Source organism: Oncorhynchus keta, chromosome 25 (assembly GCF_023373465.1).
Source record: "Oncorhynchus keta strain PuntledgeMale-10-30-2019 chromosome 25, Oket_V2, whole genome shotgun sequence".
NCBI classification, from domain to species: Eukaryota; Metazoa; Chordata; class Actinopteri; order Salmoniformes; family Salmonidae; genus Oncorhynchus; species Oncorhynchus keta.
The window spans coordinates 19,218,516-19,237,355 of record NC_068445.1 but is presented as its reverse complement, the minus strand read 5'-3'; the positions used below and the strand labels follow the sequence as shown (position 1 = coordinate 19,237,355).

The following is an 18,840-nucleotide window of genomic DNA, read 5'->3' as shown; positions in this document are numbered from 1 at the left end:
AGGTTGGAGAGAGGCTTGAGCACACTAATGAAAACACCTCTTAGATGCTAATCACAAATTATCCTCCGTGTCACTTTTGGAAGCTGCTAGCTACTGCAGTCAGAGTATCCTCAGTGGAAAGGGAGTAGCCCAGACTGGCTGCAGGTAAGCCTCTTAGAATTACATATCCAGTGCCTTGAGAAAGTATTCATAAAACAAGATGGCGCCGACAGAGATGGTCACCTCGCTTCAAATCCTTAGGAAACTATGCAGTAATTCGTTTTTTTAAAGTATTAATTCTTACGTTGTTAGCCCAGAAAATCTTAAGTGTTATTACATACAGCCAGGAAGAACTATTCGATATAAGAGCGACGTCAATTTACCAACATAACGACCAGAAATACGACTTTACCGAAGCGGATCCTTTGTTCGGACCTCCACTCTGGACATTGGATCTAATCCCAGAGGCTGACCCAAAACAACGTTGTCGCCGCAGGAGAGGCAGACGACGCGGCCTCCTGGTCAGACTTAGAAGACGAGCACAACACCCACCGTTTCCGAGTGTATTAGTCGCAAATGTCCAGTCTCTAGACAACAAGGTGGATGAAATTAGGGCACAAGTTGCCTTCCAGAGAGACATCAGAGGTTGTAACATTCTCTGTTTCACGGAAACATGGCTCACTTGGGATATGTTGTCAGAGTCGGTACAGCCACCGGGTTTCTTCATGCGTCGCGCCGACAGAAACAAACATCTCTCTGGTAAGAAGAAGGGCGGGGGTGTATGCCTCATGATTATCGACTCATGGTGTAACAATAACAACATACAGGAACTCAAGTCCTTTTGTTCACCTGATCTAGAATTCCTTACAATCAAATGCTCCCAAGAGAAATCTCTTCGATTATAGCTTATAGCTTGACGGCCCTGAAAGAAATTCACTGGACTCTGTGTAAACTGGAAAACATATATCCTACGGTTGAATTTATTGTAGCTGGGGATTTTAACCAAGCTAATTTGAGAACAAGGCTACCTAAATTCTACCAACACATTGACTCCAGTACCCACTCGAGCAAAACACTAGACCACTGCTACTCTAAATTATGCGATGCATACAAGGCCCTCCCCGCCATCCCTTCGGGAAATCCGACCACAACTCCATCTTGCCAGTACCGTCCTATGGGCAGAAACTCAAACAGAATGTACCCATGACTAGAATCATTGGTCATTGGTCTGACCAATCAGAATCCACGCTTCAAGATTGTTTTGATCACGTGGACTGGAAAATGTTTCCCGGGAAGCCTCAGACAATAACATTGATTGGTCCTTCTGTGGCTCAGTTGGTAGAGCATGGCGCTTGTAACGCCAGGGTAGTGGGTTCGATTCCCGGGACCACCCATACGTAGAATGTATGCACACATGACTGTAAGTCGCTTTGGATAAAAGCGTCAGCTAAATGGCATATATTATTATTTATTATTATATTATTGATTTATACGCTGACTCGGTGAGTGAATTTATTAGGAAGTGCATTGGAGATGTTGTACCCACTGTGACTACTAAAACCTACCCCTACCAGAAACCGTGTATAGACGGCGGCATTCGCACAAAACTGAAAGCATTCAACCATGGAAAGAGGTAGGGGAATATGGCTGAATATAAACAGTGTAGTTATTCCCTCTGCAAGGCAATCAAACAAGGGAAATGTCAGTATAGGGACAAAATGGAGTCGCAATTCAACAAAGAAAATCAGTCACGTCACGGACATCGACTTTTGCTTCCACACAAACTAAACACCTTCTTTGCCCGCTTTGAGGATAATACAGTGCCACCGACGTGGCCCTCTACCAAGGACTGCGGGCCCCCCCTCTCTGTGGCCGAAGTGAGTAAAACATTTAAACGCGTTAACCCTCGCAAGGCTGCTGGCCCAGACCGCATCCCTAGCCACGTCCTCAGAGCATGCGCAGACCAGCTGGCTGGTGTGTTTACGAACATATTCATTCGCTCCCTGTCCTAGTCTGCTGTCTCCACATGCTTCAAGATGGCCACCATTGTTCCTGTACCGAAGAAGGCAAAGATAACTGAACTAACTGCACTCACTTCTGTCATCATGAAGTGCTTTTAGTGAATAGTCAAGGATTATATCACCTCCACCTTACCTGCCACCCTAGACCTACTTCAGTTTGCATACCGCCCCAACAGGTCCCAAGACGATGCAATCACCATGACACTTCCCACTGCCCTAACCCATCTGGACAAGAGGAATATATAAGAACGATGTTCATTGACTATAGCTCAGCATTCAACACCATAGTACCCTCCAAGCACATCATTAAGTTTACGGCCCTGGGTCTCAACCCCGCCCTGTGCAATTGGGTCCTGGACTTTTTAACGGGCCGCCCCCAGGTGGTGAAGGTAGGAAACAATATCTCCACTTTGCTGACCCTCAACACAGGGGCCCCACAAGTGTGCGTGCTTAGCCCCCTCCTGTACTCCCTGCTCACCCATGACTGCGTGGCCATGCACGCCTCCAACTCAATCATCAAGTTTGCAGATGACACAACAGTAGTGGGCTTGATTACCAACAATGAAGAGACGATCTACAGAGAGGAGGTGAGGGCACTTGGAGTGTGGTGTCAGGAAAACAACCTCTCACTCAACGTCAACAAAACAAAGGAGATGATTGTGGACTTAAGGAAACAACAGAGGGAGCACCCCCCTATCCACATGGACGGGACAGCAGTGGAGAAGGTGGAAAGTTTTAAGTTCCTCGGTGTACACAGCACGGACAAACTGAAATGGTCCACCCTCACAGACAGAGTGGTGAAGAAGGTGCGATAGCGCTTCTTCAAACTCAGTAGGCTGAAGATATTTGGCTTGTCACCAAAAACACTCAAACTTTTACAGATGCACAATCGAGAGCATCCTGTCGGGCTGTATCACCGCCTGATACGGCAAATGCACCGCCCTCATCCGCAAGGCTCTCCAGAGGGTGGTGCGGTCTGCACAACGCATCACCGGGGGCAAACTACCTGCCCTCAAGACACCTACAGCACCCAATGTCACAGGAAGGCCTAAAGATCATCAAGGTCAATAACCACCCGAGCCACTGCCTGTTCACCCCGCTATCATTCGGAAGGTGAGGTCAATACAGGTGCATCAAAGCTGGGACTGAGAGACTGAAAAACAGCTTCTATTTCAAGGCCATCAGACTATTAAACAGCCATCACTAACATAGAGAGGCTGCTGCCAACATACAGACCGAAATCACTGGCCACTTTAATAAATGGATTTAATAAAGGTATCACTAGTCACTTTAAATAATGCCACTTTAATGTTTACATATACTACATTACTCATCTCATATGTGTATACTGTATTTCATACCATCTATTGCATCTTGCCTATGCCGCACGACCATCCATATATTTATATGGACTTATTCTTATTCCATCTCTTTAAGGTAGTTGTATAAGGTAGTTGTTGCAAACTTGTTAGATATTACTGCATATTACCTTCGGAACTAGAAGCACAAGCATTTCGCTACACTCACATTAACATCTGCTAACCATGTGTATGTGACAAATAACATTTGATTTGATACCTCTTGAATTATTCCACATTTTGTTGTGTTACCGCCTGAATTCAAAATTGCTTAAAAAAATGATCTACACACAATACCCCATAAAGTGAAGAAAGTGAAATATTTAGAAATATTTGCTAATTTATTGAAAATGAAATGCTCTCATTTACACTACTGTTCAAAAGTTTGGGGTCACATAGAAATGTTCTTGTTTTTGAAAGAAAATCTATTTTTTTGTCCATTCAAGTAACATCAAATTGATCAGAAATACAATGTAGACATTGTTAATGTTGTAAATGACTATTGTAGCTGGAAACGGCTGATTTTTTCATGGAATATCTACATAGGCGTACAGAGACCCATTATCAGCAACCATCACACTGTGCTTCACGTTAGGGATGGTGTTAGATGGGCTATGAGCTGTGCCTGGTGTTCTCCAGACACAGAGCTTTGCATTCAGGCTAAAGAACAACATTTTGTTCTCATCAGACCACAGAATATTTTGCCTTATGCGCCATCTTTCATGTGCCGTTTTGCAAACTCCAGGCTTGCTGTCATGTGACTTTGTCTCAGGAGTGGCTTCCGTCTGGCCACTCTCCCATAATGCCCAGATTGGTGAAGTGCTGTAGAAACTTCCTTCTGGCAGGTTTTCCCATCTCTGTAGTTCTGTCAGAATGGTCATTGGGTTCTTGGTGTTCTCCCTGACCAAGGTCCTTCTTGCCCATTTGCTCAGTTTGGTCGGAAGGCCAAGAGTCTGGGTAGTTTCATATTTTTTCAATTTCGCAATGATGGAGACCACTGTGCGCTTAGAAACTTTTAACACTCTAGGAATTGTTTTATACCCTTTCCCCGATATACAGTACCAGTCAAAAGTTTTATTTATTTTTTACTATTTTCTACATTGTAGAATAATAGTGAAGACATCAAAGCTATGAAATAACACATATGGGATCATGTAGTAACCAAAAAAGTGTTTAACCTCTCTGGGATATGTAGGACGGTAGCGTCCCAGAAAATGCAGAGCGCCAAATTGAAATAAATTCCTATAAAAATTTAACTTTCATGAAATCACACATGTAAGATACCAAATTAAAGCTACACGTGTTGTGAATCCAGCCAACATGTCAGATTTCAAAAAGGCTTTTCGGCGAAAGCAAACGATGCTATTATCTGAGGGTAGCACCTCCATAAACAAAAGAGAGAAAACATATTTTAACCCTGCAGGCGCGACACAAAACGCAGAAATAAAAATATAAATCATGCCTTACCTTTGACGAGTTTCTTCTGTTGGCACTCCAATATGTCCCATAAACATCACAAATGGTCATTTTGTTCGATTAATTCCGTCCATATATATCCAAAATGTCAATTTATTTGGCGTGTTTGATCCAGAAAAACACCGGTTCCAACTTGACCAACGTCACTACAAAATATCTCAAAAGTTACCTGTAAACTTTGCCAAAACATTTCAAACTAATTTTGTAATACAGCTTTAGGTATTTTTTAAAGTAAATAATCGATCAAATTGAAGACGGGATGATCTGTGTTCAATACAGGAAGAAAACAATCTGACGCATGCTTTCTGGTCATGCGCCTCTATCAAACAGTACACATGAAGTGACTCTCGTTCAAGATGGCCGTACTTCTCCTTTACACAAAGGAATAACCTCAACCAATTTCTAAAGACTGGTGACATCCAGTGGAAGCGGTAGGAACTGCAAGCAAGTTCCTTAGAAATCTGGATTCCCAATGAAAACCCGTTGAAAAGAGTGACCTCAAAAAATAAAAAATCTGAATGGTTTGTCCTCGGGGTTTCGCGTGCTACATAAGTTTTGTTATACTCACAGACATGATTCAAACAGTTTTAGAAACTTCCAGGTGCCACCAGAGACTCTGGGTTCGAGTCCAGGCTCTGTCGCAGCCGACCGCGATCTGAAGGCCCATGGGGCGGTGCACAATTGGCCCAGCATCGTCCGGGTCAGGGAGGGTTTGGCCGGCAGGCATATCCTTGTCTCATCGTGCACTAGTGACTCCTGTGGCAGGCCGGGTGCAGTGCGCGCTGATCAGGTTGTTTGGTGTACGGTGTTTCCTCCGACACATTGGTGCGGCTGGCTTCTGGGTCTGATGCGCGCTGTGTTAAGAAGCGGTGCGGCTTGTTTTTTCATAGTTTTGATGTCTTCACAATTGTGAGAAAAGAAAATAGTAAAAATAATGAAAAACCCTTGAATGAGTAAGTGTGTTCAAACTTGTAACTGGTACTGTGTGCCTCATCACAATTCTATCTTGGAGATCTACAGATAGTTCTTTGGACTTCCTGATATAGTTTCTGCTCTGACATGCACTGTCAACTGTGGAACTATAGACAGGTGTGTTTCTTTTAAAATCATGGCCAAACAATTGAATTAGCCACAGGTGGACTCCAATCAAGTTGTAGTGAGGATGATCAAAGGAAATCGGATGCTCCTGAGCTCAATTTGGAGTGTCATAGCAAAGAGGTGTGAATATTTATGTAAATTAGACATTTCTGTAATTTAATTTTCAATACATTTGCAAACATTTCCAAAAACATGTTTACACTTTGTCATTATGGGGTATTGTGTGTAGATGGGTGAGAAAAAGAAGAAGATTTAATCCATTTTGAACTCACGCTGTAACACAACAAAATGTGCAATAAGTCAATGGGTATGAATACTTTCTGAAGCACTGTACATACATATATTACACATAGCCTCTTAGAAAATTCACAAATCAACCTGATTGGAGATACACAACACATACCAGAGTTTTTACAGTGTTATTAGCAATTGAGTTTTCTGAGTATTTTCCATTAGACATAAAAATGTCAGATTGATTAAGTTTGTAGGTGCAACAGTTTTTAAATTAAATTTAAAATGTAACATGCACATTTACATACTTTAAGAACCAATGATGTACCAATCCCTCAGCCATAGTTATAACAGGCAATATCTGCTCTGCTCCATTCAGAATCACTAGAAGCTGCAGACAAGGCGATCCAATTTCCGCTTTGCTTTTCTTATTGTCCATGGAACCCCTGGCCCAGGCAATTCATCAATCATCAAAGGATATAAAACTCATTTCTGATCACTTCATCTCATTTTACGCAGACAATATTTTACTATATCTAGACAATGTATCTCAATCGCTCCCAAACACATTGAAGGTCATAGATAAATGAATCTGATAAATGAAAATGACAAAATGAATCTAACCAAATCAGCCCCACTGCTGCTCAAGACCCCGATGGAGGACTCCATCTCTACTTATGGAATCCCAATCCTTTCCCATTTAAATATTTGGAAGCAGATATATTTCCGTCCCAAGATAAAACCATTGCCAGAAACTCTAACAGCACGCTCAAATCAATTCAATCCGACTTCAGTACATGGAATAATATCCCGGTTGCTTTAACCGACAGAATATCTACTGTCAAAATGTATATATTGCCACGGCAAAATTTCTGTAGTTCAGTGATTCCCATGGCTCTCCCTTCTGGCTATTGGAGTAAAATTCATTGTGCGGTTTCAAAATGTATATAGAATATAGATAAAATGAACACATTTATAGAGGGAAAGACGTAAGAGGACTATCCATACCAAACTTTAAATTATACTTCCAGGCAATATTTCACCCCATCCTAAATGTATATGTTTGTCCTGTACAACCACGGTCCTTCCGCATGGTGCTGAAATTCATCATTCTAATAAAAACTTTGTTTGATTACAACCACCAACTTTTTTTTCAGAATTTGTGTTGCTCAACTCAGCTCGAATACACTTGTTCCAATTGGACCTCAGCTTGCGTAGTACGTTAAGGCCAGTACGTCTCCAGTTGAGCAAGTTGTACAGAACAAACATAGGTACTGTTGAGAATTTTCAGAATTGACATTTTTCAAGTATCGACTGATGGTGACTCAATGTTGTTGCTAGCAAATCACACGAGCAATTATCAAAACTAAACTCTGCCTCGAAATAAGAGAACGGAGTTGAGCATTCCTCAGCTATTCAGAAGGGAACACTTTAGTGTAACTTTTGCATTGTTTATATCATCCCAGATCTGCGGGTGGATTTAATGATTTGGCTGGAGTAGGCTGTGAGCTGGGCTGCAGTGCTTACTCAGGGCATGGAGCTGAGCTGAGCAGAGCTGGGTTCTGTTCAGTTTTGTACTAGGATTGGTCTCAGAACAGCCTTGGGACACAAACATAGATGGAGACAGACAGGTAGGCCAGGAAACAGCTCTGTCTCTACAAGCTACACATAGATAGGGGAGAGGCTGCTGTCATTGGAAACCTATTGGTGAAATATTGGTTCTCTTTATTATACTATTGGTTTTGGGTAATGGACATTGTATTTGTTTTGCCCCCCCCCCCACACACATACACACAAAATCAATTTAAATGTTCCCAAACATTGTAGAGTGTCAGTACCAGATATGGCTGTTGTAACAGCGTTCTTCATTTGTGGAAAGAGAGTCGGACCGAAATGCAGCATAGTGGTTACTCATGACTTTAAAAGAAAAAGTGACACATGAAATAACGATATAAAATACAAAACGGAACGTGAAACCTAATTACAGCCTATCTGGTGAAACTACACAGAGACAGGAACAATCACCCACGAAATACAAAGCGAAACCAGGCTACCTAAATACGGTTCCCAATCAGAGACAACGAGAATCACCTGACTCTGATTGAGAACCGCCTCAGGCAGCCAAGCCTATACAACACCCCTAATCAGCCGCAATCCCAAATACTACAAACCCCAATACGAAAATACAATAACATAAACCCATGTCAGACCCTGGCCTGACCAAATATATAACGGGACTGAGGGGCAGCTCGGGACTGAGGCAGCTCGGGACTGAGGGGAAGCTCGGGGCTGAGGGGCAGCTCGGGACTGAGGGGCAGCTCGGGACTGAGGGGCAGCCCGGAACTGAGGGGCAGCCCGGAACTGAGGGGAAGCCCAGTACTGAGAGGAAGCCCAGTACTGAGAGGAAGCCCAGTACTGAGATGAAGCTCAGGCAGGTAGTAGGCTCCGGTAGATCCTGGCTGGCTGGCGGATCTGGAAGTTTCTGGTTGACTTGCAGATCTGGAAGAGACTGGTTGACTGGCAGATCTGGAAGAGAATGGTTGACTGGCAGATCTGGAAGAGACTGGTTGACTGGCAGATCTGGAAGAGACTGGTTGACTGGCAGATCTGGAAGAATCTGGTTGACTGGCAGATCTAGAAGATCATGGCTGACTGGCGGATCTAGCTGCTCTATGCAGACTGACAGCTCCTTGCAGACTGACAGCTCCTTGCAGACTGGCAGCTCTTTGCAGACTGACAGCTCTGGCTGCTTCATGCAGACTGACAGCTCTGGCTGCTTCGAACAGACTGACAGCTTTGACTGCTCCATGCAGACTGACAGCTCTGGCTGCGTCATGCAGACTGACAGCTCTGACTGCTCCATGCAGACTGGCAGCTCAGGCTGCTCCGAACAGGCAGGAGGTTCCGGCAGCGCTGTAGAGGGGGAAGGCTCTGATAGCGCCGAACAGGCGGGAGACTCCGACAGCGCAGGAGGGAAGGAAGGCTCTGATAGCGCTGAACAGACAGGAGACTCCAGTAGCGCAGGAGGGAAGGAAGGCTCTGGCTGTGCTGAACAGGCGAGAGACTCCGACAGCGCAGGAGGGAAGGAAGGCTCTGGCTGTGCTGAACAGGCGAGGCGCACAGAAGGACTGGTGTGTGGAGGTGGCTCTGGATAGACCGGACCGTGCAGGGGCACTGGAGCTCTTGAGCACCGAGCCTGCCCAAGCTTACCTGGCTCGATGCCCACTCTAGCCCGGCCAATAGGAAGGGCTGGTATGAACCGCACCGGGCTATGCACCCGCACTGGAAACACCGTGCTCTCCATAGCATAACACGGTGTCTGCCCGGTCTCTCTAGCCCACCGGTGAGCACAGGGAGTTTGCGCAGGTCTCCTACCTGGCATAGCCATACTCCCATTAAGCCCCCCCCCCCCAATAATATTTTTGGGCTGCTTTTCGGGCTTCCATCCGCGTCGCCTTGCTGCCTCCTCATACCAGCGCCTCTCCGCTTTAGCCACCTCTAGTTCCTCCTTGAGGCGGCGATATTCACCAGGCTGAGCCCAGGGTCCTTTTCCGTCCAGTTCTTCCTCCCATGTCCAATTCTCCAAGTGGTGCAGCCTCTCCCACTGTAACTGCTCTTCACGATTCACAGGGAGAGTTGGCTCAGGTCTGACTCCTGACTCAGCCACTCTCTCTCCGAGCCCTCCCCCAATAAATATTTGGGGGTGACTTTCGGTTTTCGCTCTGCGCCGCCGTGCGGCCTCCTGCACTCTCTCTGGGTCAGCCGCCCACCTGTCGATTTCTTCCCACATCGTATACTCCATGCCTCGGCTGTCCATAACGTCCTCCCTTCGCTGTTCAAGCTGTCGCTGCCTGTTAACACGCTGCTCGGTCCGTGTGTGGTGGGTGATTCTGTAATGGCGTTCTTCGTTTGTGGAAAGAGAGTCGGACCGAAATGCAGCGTAGTGGTTACTCATGACTTTAATAGAAAAAGTGACACATGAACTAACGATACAAAATACAAAACGGAACGTGAAGCCTAATTACAGCCTATCTGTTGAAACTACACAGAGACAGCAACAATCACCCACGAAATCTGGTGAAATACGGTTCCCAATCACAGATTGAGACACCTGACTCTGATTGAGAACCGCCTCAGGCAGCCAAGCCTATACAACACCCCTAATCATCCGCAATCCCAAATACTACAAACCCCAATACGAAAATACAATAACATAAACCCATGTCACACCCTGGCCTGACCAAATATATAACGAAAACACAAAATACAATGACCAAGGAGTGACAGCTGTGGCCACATGATCTGTGCCTTTCACTGCTGTTAAATCACACTTCAACCACCATGTGACTGACTGGCTATCTGAGAGCAGTGGGAACAAACTGGTGGAAGAGGAGGAATTCTACTCGAGGACTCCACACTATTGAAAGGCCCAGATGTCGACAAATAGGCCATGGCAGATTCAGGGTGGTAGTGCACGTACTGTATGTCATTATAGCAAAACTGAGAAATAACATGGAGAGTCTGGATTATTTATGGCTATCCTTTTATGATGCTATAAAGTAACTCCATTATGTAGACTAGCTCTCTCTCCCTCTCTAAGCTCTTTCAACGGAATCTAATAGAAATCCCTTTACTCTGCACTTGTGCGCAGACGATACCCACTGCAAAGCAAAACCATTTGTGTGAATAGAAAACAATGGCATGCTCTTGAGAAATGCAACCGATGAGTGTGTACTGTATCATGTGCATTTATGTAAAATGTATAATCCAATTAACAAGTGCAGGAAACACAGTCATCGCTCTATTATGGGAATACAAAGGAGTCCTCTGTCCATGTCCTCTGAAAACTGCTCATGTGGAAATAAAATGCAAGTGGCGTTAAATGAGTGTCTGGTAATGTGTTTGTTTGCAGCCCCATGCTGTGAAGCTAGACTGCAGTAGTGACTTCTCACTCTCAATTGAATTTCAATTTAAGGGCTTTATTGACATAGGAAACACATGTTTACATTGCCAAAGCAAGTAAACAGATAAATAAACAATACAAAATATACAGTAAACATTACACTCACAAACGTTCCAAAAAGAATAAAGACATTTCAAATGTCATATTATGTCTATATACAGTGTTGTAATGATGTGCAAATAGTTAAAGTACAAAAGGGAAAATAAATCAACATAAATATAGATTGCATTTACAATGGTTTTTGTTCTTCACTGGTTGTCCTTTTCTTGCGGCATCTTGTCACAAATCATGTTGCTGTGATGGCACACTGTGGTATTTCACCCAGTAGATATGGGAGTTGATCAAAATTGGGTTTGTTCTCTAATTCTTTGTGGATCTGTGTAATCTGAAGGAAATACGTGTCTCTAATATGGTCATACATTTGGCAGGATGTTAGGAAGTGCAGCTCAGTTTCCACCTTTTTGTGGGCAGTGAGCACATAGCCTGTCTTCTCTTGAGAGCCAGGTCTGCCTTTGGCGGCCTTTCTCAATAGCAAGGCTATGCTCACTGAGTCTGTACATCGTCAAAGATTTCTTACATTTTGGGTCAGTCACAGTGATCAGATATTCTGCCACTGTGTACTCTCTGTTTAGTGCCAAATTGCATTCTAGTTTGCTCAGTGTTTTTGTTAATTCTTTCCAATGTGTTAAGTAATTATCTTTTGGTTTTCTCATGATTTAATTGGGTCTAACTCCCTTTCCTTCCCTCTCCCTCTCTCTCTCCTCTTCACAGGCATACTTCCGACAGGGTGTTGCCCTTCAGTACCTTGGTCGCCATGCCGACGCGTTGGCCGCCTTCGCCTCGGGGCTGGCCCAAGACCCCAAGAGCCTGCAGTTACTGGTTGGCATGGTGGAGGCTGCCATGAAGTCCCCACTACGAGGTAACACTACTGTCTTACTATCTCTCTTTGTTTTCCTCTGTCTTTCTAACGGTCTAAATGTTGCTAATCTTCATCCTCGGCAGTCAATTAATGTGTCAGTGTGACTCTAGCTGTCTGTCAGAATGACTACTGTATGTCTTTACACTGTATATCTGTATTCACTGTCTGTCTGTCTGTCTGTCTGTCTGTCTGTCTGTCTGTCTGTCTCAGTGTAAGTGTGACTGATTATCGGTCAGGTTGATCAGAAAGATACTTATTTATCATAATAAACATCCAACAACACAGCCCTTGTCTGCCCTTGATGAAGCCTATTTTCCAACTCCAAGTAGCTTAATATCCAGGCCTTTCAGTAAACTCTGGCTTCCCTGCTCCATGATGTGTGAGGGAGATCAGAGAGAGTGGATCCACATGTCTGTCTTCTGTTCTGTTCAGAGAGGAGCCATTGTGTTTTAGGCTGCATGGAGCGCCTCTGTCAATCCCTGTTAGCGAAAGGCTGTATCTGAATACATGGAAAAAACAAGCACTGAGTGAAAAACCCATCTGAGGTACATTGATTACGTAACCCTTGTCACTGGAAGCCTAACAGCAAAAGGACTTGAGAGTGGGCCCAACACTAAACACAATGGACCTGACTGGGCCTCTCTCTCAGTAGAATAGGAGAAGCTCTTGGCCCAGGCTTTTTAATCTCTTAATTGTTTACCACGTTTCCCATGGTGCCAGGGAGGGAAGCAGCTAGCAATGGAGGGAGGGAGCCAGTCCAAGGTTTGTTAGGGGGGGCTAGGTCGGGGGATTAAGAGCAATGATCCTCTCAGAGGGGCTCCTGGCATAGGGGGAAGATAATCAGCGTTACACCAGCAAACAGGGAGGATAATCAGTGTTGTGCAGCCAAAACCCTGTGATAAGGAAAAGGTAGGAAAGCGTTGCTTTCTCTCGCTGAAGTCGTAGATGGCGTGTTGCTGCCAGCCCGTCTTATCGTTCGTGTAACACACCCCTCCCAGGATTACCTGGGGATTACCAAATCCACTCATTTAATTTTCCCCTCGCTTGGAGTTTGGTGTCGCTAGGGTCTTACTAAACTTTTGCCCCAGCTAGTTACATACAGAGTTCAAGTGTAATGAAGAAGACGAACAGAACCATGTGGATACTGATGATATACATCCAACCTGTAGTCAAGTAGCTACTTGTTGTTTTCAGGACAACACATACATCTGTTTAGTCTTCAAATTCACTTGAATGTTTTTCTTTACATGTTTAGTCATTGGGCGTAGCGAGACAGATAAAGGTGTGCTCATTCAAACAGTGAACAAAGCACAGAAATAATGAAAGTAAGAAAACATATTCAAGTCCTTTGTCTTCAAGGAGACAAAACGTGTGTATGAAATTCCCCTGAAGCACACCATCACCACTGTTTGTGTTTACTTTAGTATAACAATATTACATTCTCACATTGACACTGTGGCTTTGCCAAACAATTTTCCCCACACGACGCAACACAGACGTTAGTTCCCTCTCTCCTCCTCGTATAGATCTGAAAGATTTTCCATGAGTCCAGAATTCAACTGTACTCTACGCCTTTGTGTTTCCCACAACAAAGAGCTTTCAAAGGAGGGGAAACTGCTCTCAGAACCCTCAGAACCCTCAGAACCCTCAGAACCCGGCTCTCTTCTCTGCCGCCTATGATCATTTTCAGCTTCAAACTCCTCAGATATCAAGGTTTTGATGCATATTTTTTTCCTGCGGTGAACATCGCTGTGTGAAATGAAATGAGAGAAATCAAGTCCAATCAGTAGTCAGTGTTGAGAGTGAATGGGCTTTGCTCTCTTCTGTTCGTCCCGTGAACTTGGGCCGCAGGTAGCTTAGTGTTTAGAGTGTTGGGCCAGTAACCGAAAGGTTGCTAGTTTGAATCCCCGAGCTGATAAGATGAAACATCTGTTGAGCAATGCACTGCAACCCTAATTGCTCCAGTGTCGCCGTTGATAATGGTTGACCCTGGCCATGACCTCAATCTCCGAGGGAGTCTCAGGGAGAGTTGGGATATGCAAAAAACACATTTCAAATTCACACATGCGTATAATACACACTTGTGAAACAGGACAAATATAAGAACCCACAAAATTATAATTATTATTATCTTGGACCAGCTCTGAAGTTCTCTGACTGAGCTCTTAGGGTTGGAGGAGAGACAATGTCACCATAATAAACAATGTCACCATAAAGATCATGATGATGAGAAAATATTGTACTTTTAGTATGTTCTTTTTAGTATGTATGGAGATGCAGGAAAACAGACGTAGGGTACAGGAGGAATTTAGCCAAATCAAATCAAATCAATTTATATAGCCCTTCGTACATCAGCTGATATCAAAGTGCTGTACAGAAACCCAGCCTAAAACCCTAAACAGCAAGCAATGCAGGTGTAGAAGCACAGTGGCTAGGAAAAACTCCCTAGAAAGGCCAAAACCTAGGAAGAAACCTAGAGAGGAACCAGGCTATGAGGGGTGGCCAGTCCTCTTCTGGCTGTGCCGGGTGGAGATTATAACAGAACATGGCCAAGATGTTCAAATGTTCATAAATGACCAGCATGGTACAATAATAATAAGGCAGAACAGTTGAAACTGGAGCAGCAGCACGGCCAGGTGGACTGGGGACAGCAAGGAGTCATCATGTCAGGTAGTCCTGGGGCATGGTCCTAGGGCTCAGGTCCTCCGAGAGAGAGAAAGAAAGAGAGAAGGAGAGAATTAGAGAACGCACATTTAGATTCACACAGGACACCGAATAGGACAGGAGAAGTACTCCAGATATAACAAACTGACCCTAGCCCCCCGACACATAAACTACTGCAGCATAAATACCGGAGGCTGAGACAGGAGGGGTCAGGAGACACTCAGCAGTCAGCTCTCTGCCTCTTCACAGTCACAGACCCAAAGAAGAGAATGGCTCGTGAAATGGGAAGGTGAAATGAGTCATGGTTGTATTTAAAGGCAGGGGAAAACAGAATGTACGCTACATGGGTTTGTAATGATCACCAACCTCCCAGGGCCTCCCCTTTATGAGACCAAGCCTGAGAGCAGGAGAAGGAACTATATATGAATGTACTGTACCTGTTTATGTACATGTGGATGATATTTACTCTATGTTTGTAAAAGGATTGGTAATAATAGTACATGGGATTTATATAGGACTTTTCAATAAAACTAAACCGAGATATCAAAACCAGACAACGCCAGTCTAACAGCAGGATGTAACAAAACATGAAACCAAGAGAGGGGGAGGAGCTTAAAGAAGAGGAAAGAATGTGATGTGTCAGTGTATGAGTGAGCGAGCAGGTGTTGTGTGTGTGTGTGTGTGTGTGTGTGTGTGTGTGTGTGTGTGTGTGGGATAGAGAGAGCGTGTGTGGGAGAGAGTGTCTGTGGGGAGGGGCTTAGAGGTAGGCCAAGGTGAAGAGGTGGGGCTTTAGGAGGGACAAAAAGATGGTGATGGATTCAGAGTCATGGATGGCTGGAGGGAAGGAGTTCCAGAGCCTTGGATCATCCCTGGAGAAAGCCCTGTCGCTGAAACTCTGGAGCTTGGACTTGGGAAAGAGAGAGAATAAGACCGTGACGGAGAGAGAGAGAAAAAGAGAAAGACGGAGAGAGAGAAAGAGAGACAGAGAGAGAGATAGCAATGTTTGATTTATGACACTACTCTGTGTATCACTTTGAATACAATTACCAGCTATGAATGGATATGATCTGCACAGTGTTTCTGCTAGCGTTACATTCTACCAACCGCTGGAACACAAGTGATGCACTTGGATGCACTTGAAATAGCATCAATGATATTTTTGAATGCTTCTGTGAAGACTATAGACGTGGATCATTTTGTTTGTGTGTGGTGAATATTAGTTTCAGTCTGGGTGGCTTGCTACTACCACCAGGCTATTCATATCATGTTCATGTGTATTTTGTTGTTTGTAAGTGTTTGTCTGAACCAATGAGTGTCATGGTCTTTAAGTGCAGGGGCATGACTGATACAGTAGCAGGCATACAGTACATCTGACTGCAGACACGATCTGCCTTGGACAGGTCATTACAGAAAAACCTCTGTGGGGGAGGAGTTGACCTAATCAACTGCACAGGTATATTTCATATTCCCCCTCATGTTCACACACTTGCACTCACATATACAGTACACACACTCACACATACAGCACACACACACAGGCAGGTACGCGCACACACACATTCACACTCAGGATGTCACCCCTGTCCTGTCCCCCACCCTGTCAGTCTCCCAATTTGCTGTCTAGCGGGCTGGCTGGCAGGCTGGCTGGCGGGTAATGTCAGTAATCTGGAGGGGCTGTGGATCCCAAACCTTGCGTTGCCCACAGTTGATTTATAGTATTGTGTGCATTTTCAGCCTTCCCAAAGGTCACCTTGTGTGTCTCCTCTCCACTCTGCATTCCTCTGCCTCTCTCCTCTGTGTGTTACAGCAGCATGTTCACCATCACTCTTAACACTCACCGGCCCTCAAAACCCACTCAGGCTTTTCTTTTCTCTCTCAAACTGCAACATCGAATGAAAAAAATCAAGAGAACATAGAAATATAATTTCACTGTGCTGCTTTTTTTTAGTGGTCTTTGAAATTGCCCTGTATTAAATTGCCAATAATAGTGGTACCTGTGAATGGTGTATTCATATGCTTGTCTTGTTGTCAGTGAAATCCATCTTCTAAAGCAATCACTCAGACAAGCTCAGCTCATTTAACCAACAAAAGACACACTGATTGCGCTCCCTGAAACACAGTAGATGTGACAGTCATGGAATTTTGGATGACTGTTATTGGTCAGCCAAAAATATATTAGACACAGATTTTCTTCTCTCCTCCGCTCCTGACTGCATGTGCTTCTGCTGCAGGGAGGGGGCGTTGCCTGGGCAACTAAAGAGGCAACTCGTCTGCTACAAAACCTGCTTATTTCAGCAAGGCGCAATAAAGTTGAATCATGTTGTAAAGAGTCCATGTTACCACTGAAATGGACTCAACCATACAAATGCCCAGCCATCATGTCTTCAGTCAGCTGTTCGCTACACACAGAAGAAAAAAACAAATACAGTTGAAGTTGGAAGTTTACATACACTTAGGTTGGAGTCATTAAAGCTTGTTTTTCAACCACTCCACAAATTTCCTGTTAACAAACTATAGTTTTGGCAAGTTAGGACATCTACTTTGTGCATGGCACAAGTCATTTTTCCAACAATTGTTTACAGACAGATTATTTAACTTGTAATTCACTGTATCACAATTCCAGTGGGTCAGAAGTGTACATACACTAAGTTGACTGTGCCTTTAAAAGTACATAACATGATGTCATGGCTTTAGAAGCTTCTGATAGGCTAATTGACATAATTTGAGTCAAGTGGATGTGTACCTGTGGATGTATTTCAAGGCCTACTTCCAAACTCAGTGCCTCTTTGCTTGACATCATGGGAAAATCAAAAGGAATCAGCCAAGTCCTCAGAAAAATATTGTAGACCTCCACAAGTCTGGTTCATCCTTGGGAGCAATTTCAAAATGCCTGAAGGTACCACGTCCATCTGTACAAACAATAGTACACAAGTATAAACACCATGGGACCACGCAGCCGTCATTCCGCTCAGGAAGGAGATGCGTTCTGTCTCCTAGAGATTAACGTACTTTGGTGCGAAAAGTGCAAACCAATCCCAGAGCAACAGCAAGGACCTTGTGAAGATGCTGGAGGAAACAGGTACAAAAGTATCTATATCCACAGTAAAACGAGTCCTATATCGACATAACCTGAAAGGCCGCTCAGCAAGGAAGAAGCCACTGCTCCAGAACTGCCATAAAAAAGCCAGGCTATGATTTGCAACTGCATATGGGGACAAAGATCGTACTTTTTGGAGAAATGTCCTCTGGTCTGATGAAACAAAAATAGAATTGTTTGGCCATAATGACCATCGTTATGTTTGGAGGAAAAAGGGGGAGGCTTGCAAGCCGAAGAACACCATCCCAACCGTGAAGCACGGGCGTGGCAGCATGATTTTGTGGGGGTGCTTTGCTGCTTACTTACGTCTTGCTCACGTTGAGAGAGAGGTTATTGTCCTGGCACCACACTGCCAGGTCTCTGACCTCCTCCCTATAGGCTGTCTCATCATTGTCGATGATCAGGCCTAGGGAAATAAGCACGCACCCCTGGGGAGCTCCAGTGTTGAGGATCAGCGTGGCAGATGTGTTGCTACCTACCCTCACCACCTGGGGGCGGCCCGTCAGGAAGTCAAGGATCCAGTTGCAGAGGGAGGTGTTTAGTCCCAGGGTCCTTATCTTAGTGATGAGCTTTGTGGGCACTATGGTGTTGAACGCTGAGCTGTAGTCAATGAACAGCATTCTCACATAGGTGTTCCTTTTGTCCAGTGTGGAGTGTGATTGAGATTGCGTCATCTGTGGATCTGTTGGGGAGGAATGCTAATTGGAGTGGGTTTAGGGTTTCTGGCATTATGGTGTTGTGAGCCATGACCACAGCCTTTCAAAGCACTTCATGGTTATCGACGAGAGTGCTACAGGCGGTAATCATTTAGGAAGTTTACCTTCGCTATCTTGGGCACATGGACAATGGTGGTCTGTTTGAAACATGTAGGTATTACAGACTCGGCCAGGGAGAGGTTGAAAATGTCAGTGAAGACTCTTGGCAACTAGTCCGCGCATGCTTTGAGTACACGTCCTGGTAATCTGCCCCGCGGCTTTGTGAATGTTGACGTGTTAAAAGGTCTTGTTCATATCGGCTATGGAGAGCGTGATCAC

The 18,840-nt window shown here is 44.6% G+C and overlaps 1 protein-coding gene across 3 annotated transcripts in view; it reads left to right on the top strand.

Annotated features, from left to right (window-relative positions):
* Positions 1–18,840, top strand: part of LOC118357858 (tetratricopeptide repeat protein 28-like) — a 330,099-nt gene that overhangs the window by 202,920 nt on the left and 108,339 nt on the right. For all 3 annotated transcript variants that reach the window (XM_052478794.1, XM_052478796.1, XM_052478797.1), the window contains one exon: positions 11,898–12,045. In XM_052478794.1, the coding sequence (XP_052334754.1) occupies positions 11,898–12,045 (148 nt within the window). The remainder of the gene's footprint in view (positions 1–11,897; positions 12,046–18,840) is intronic.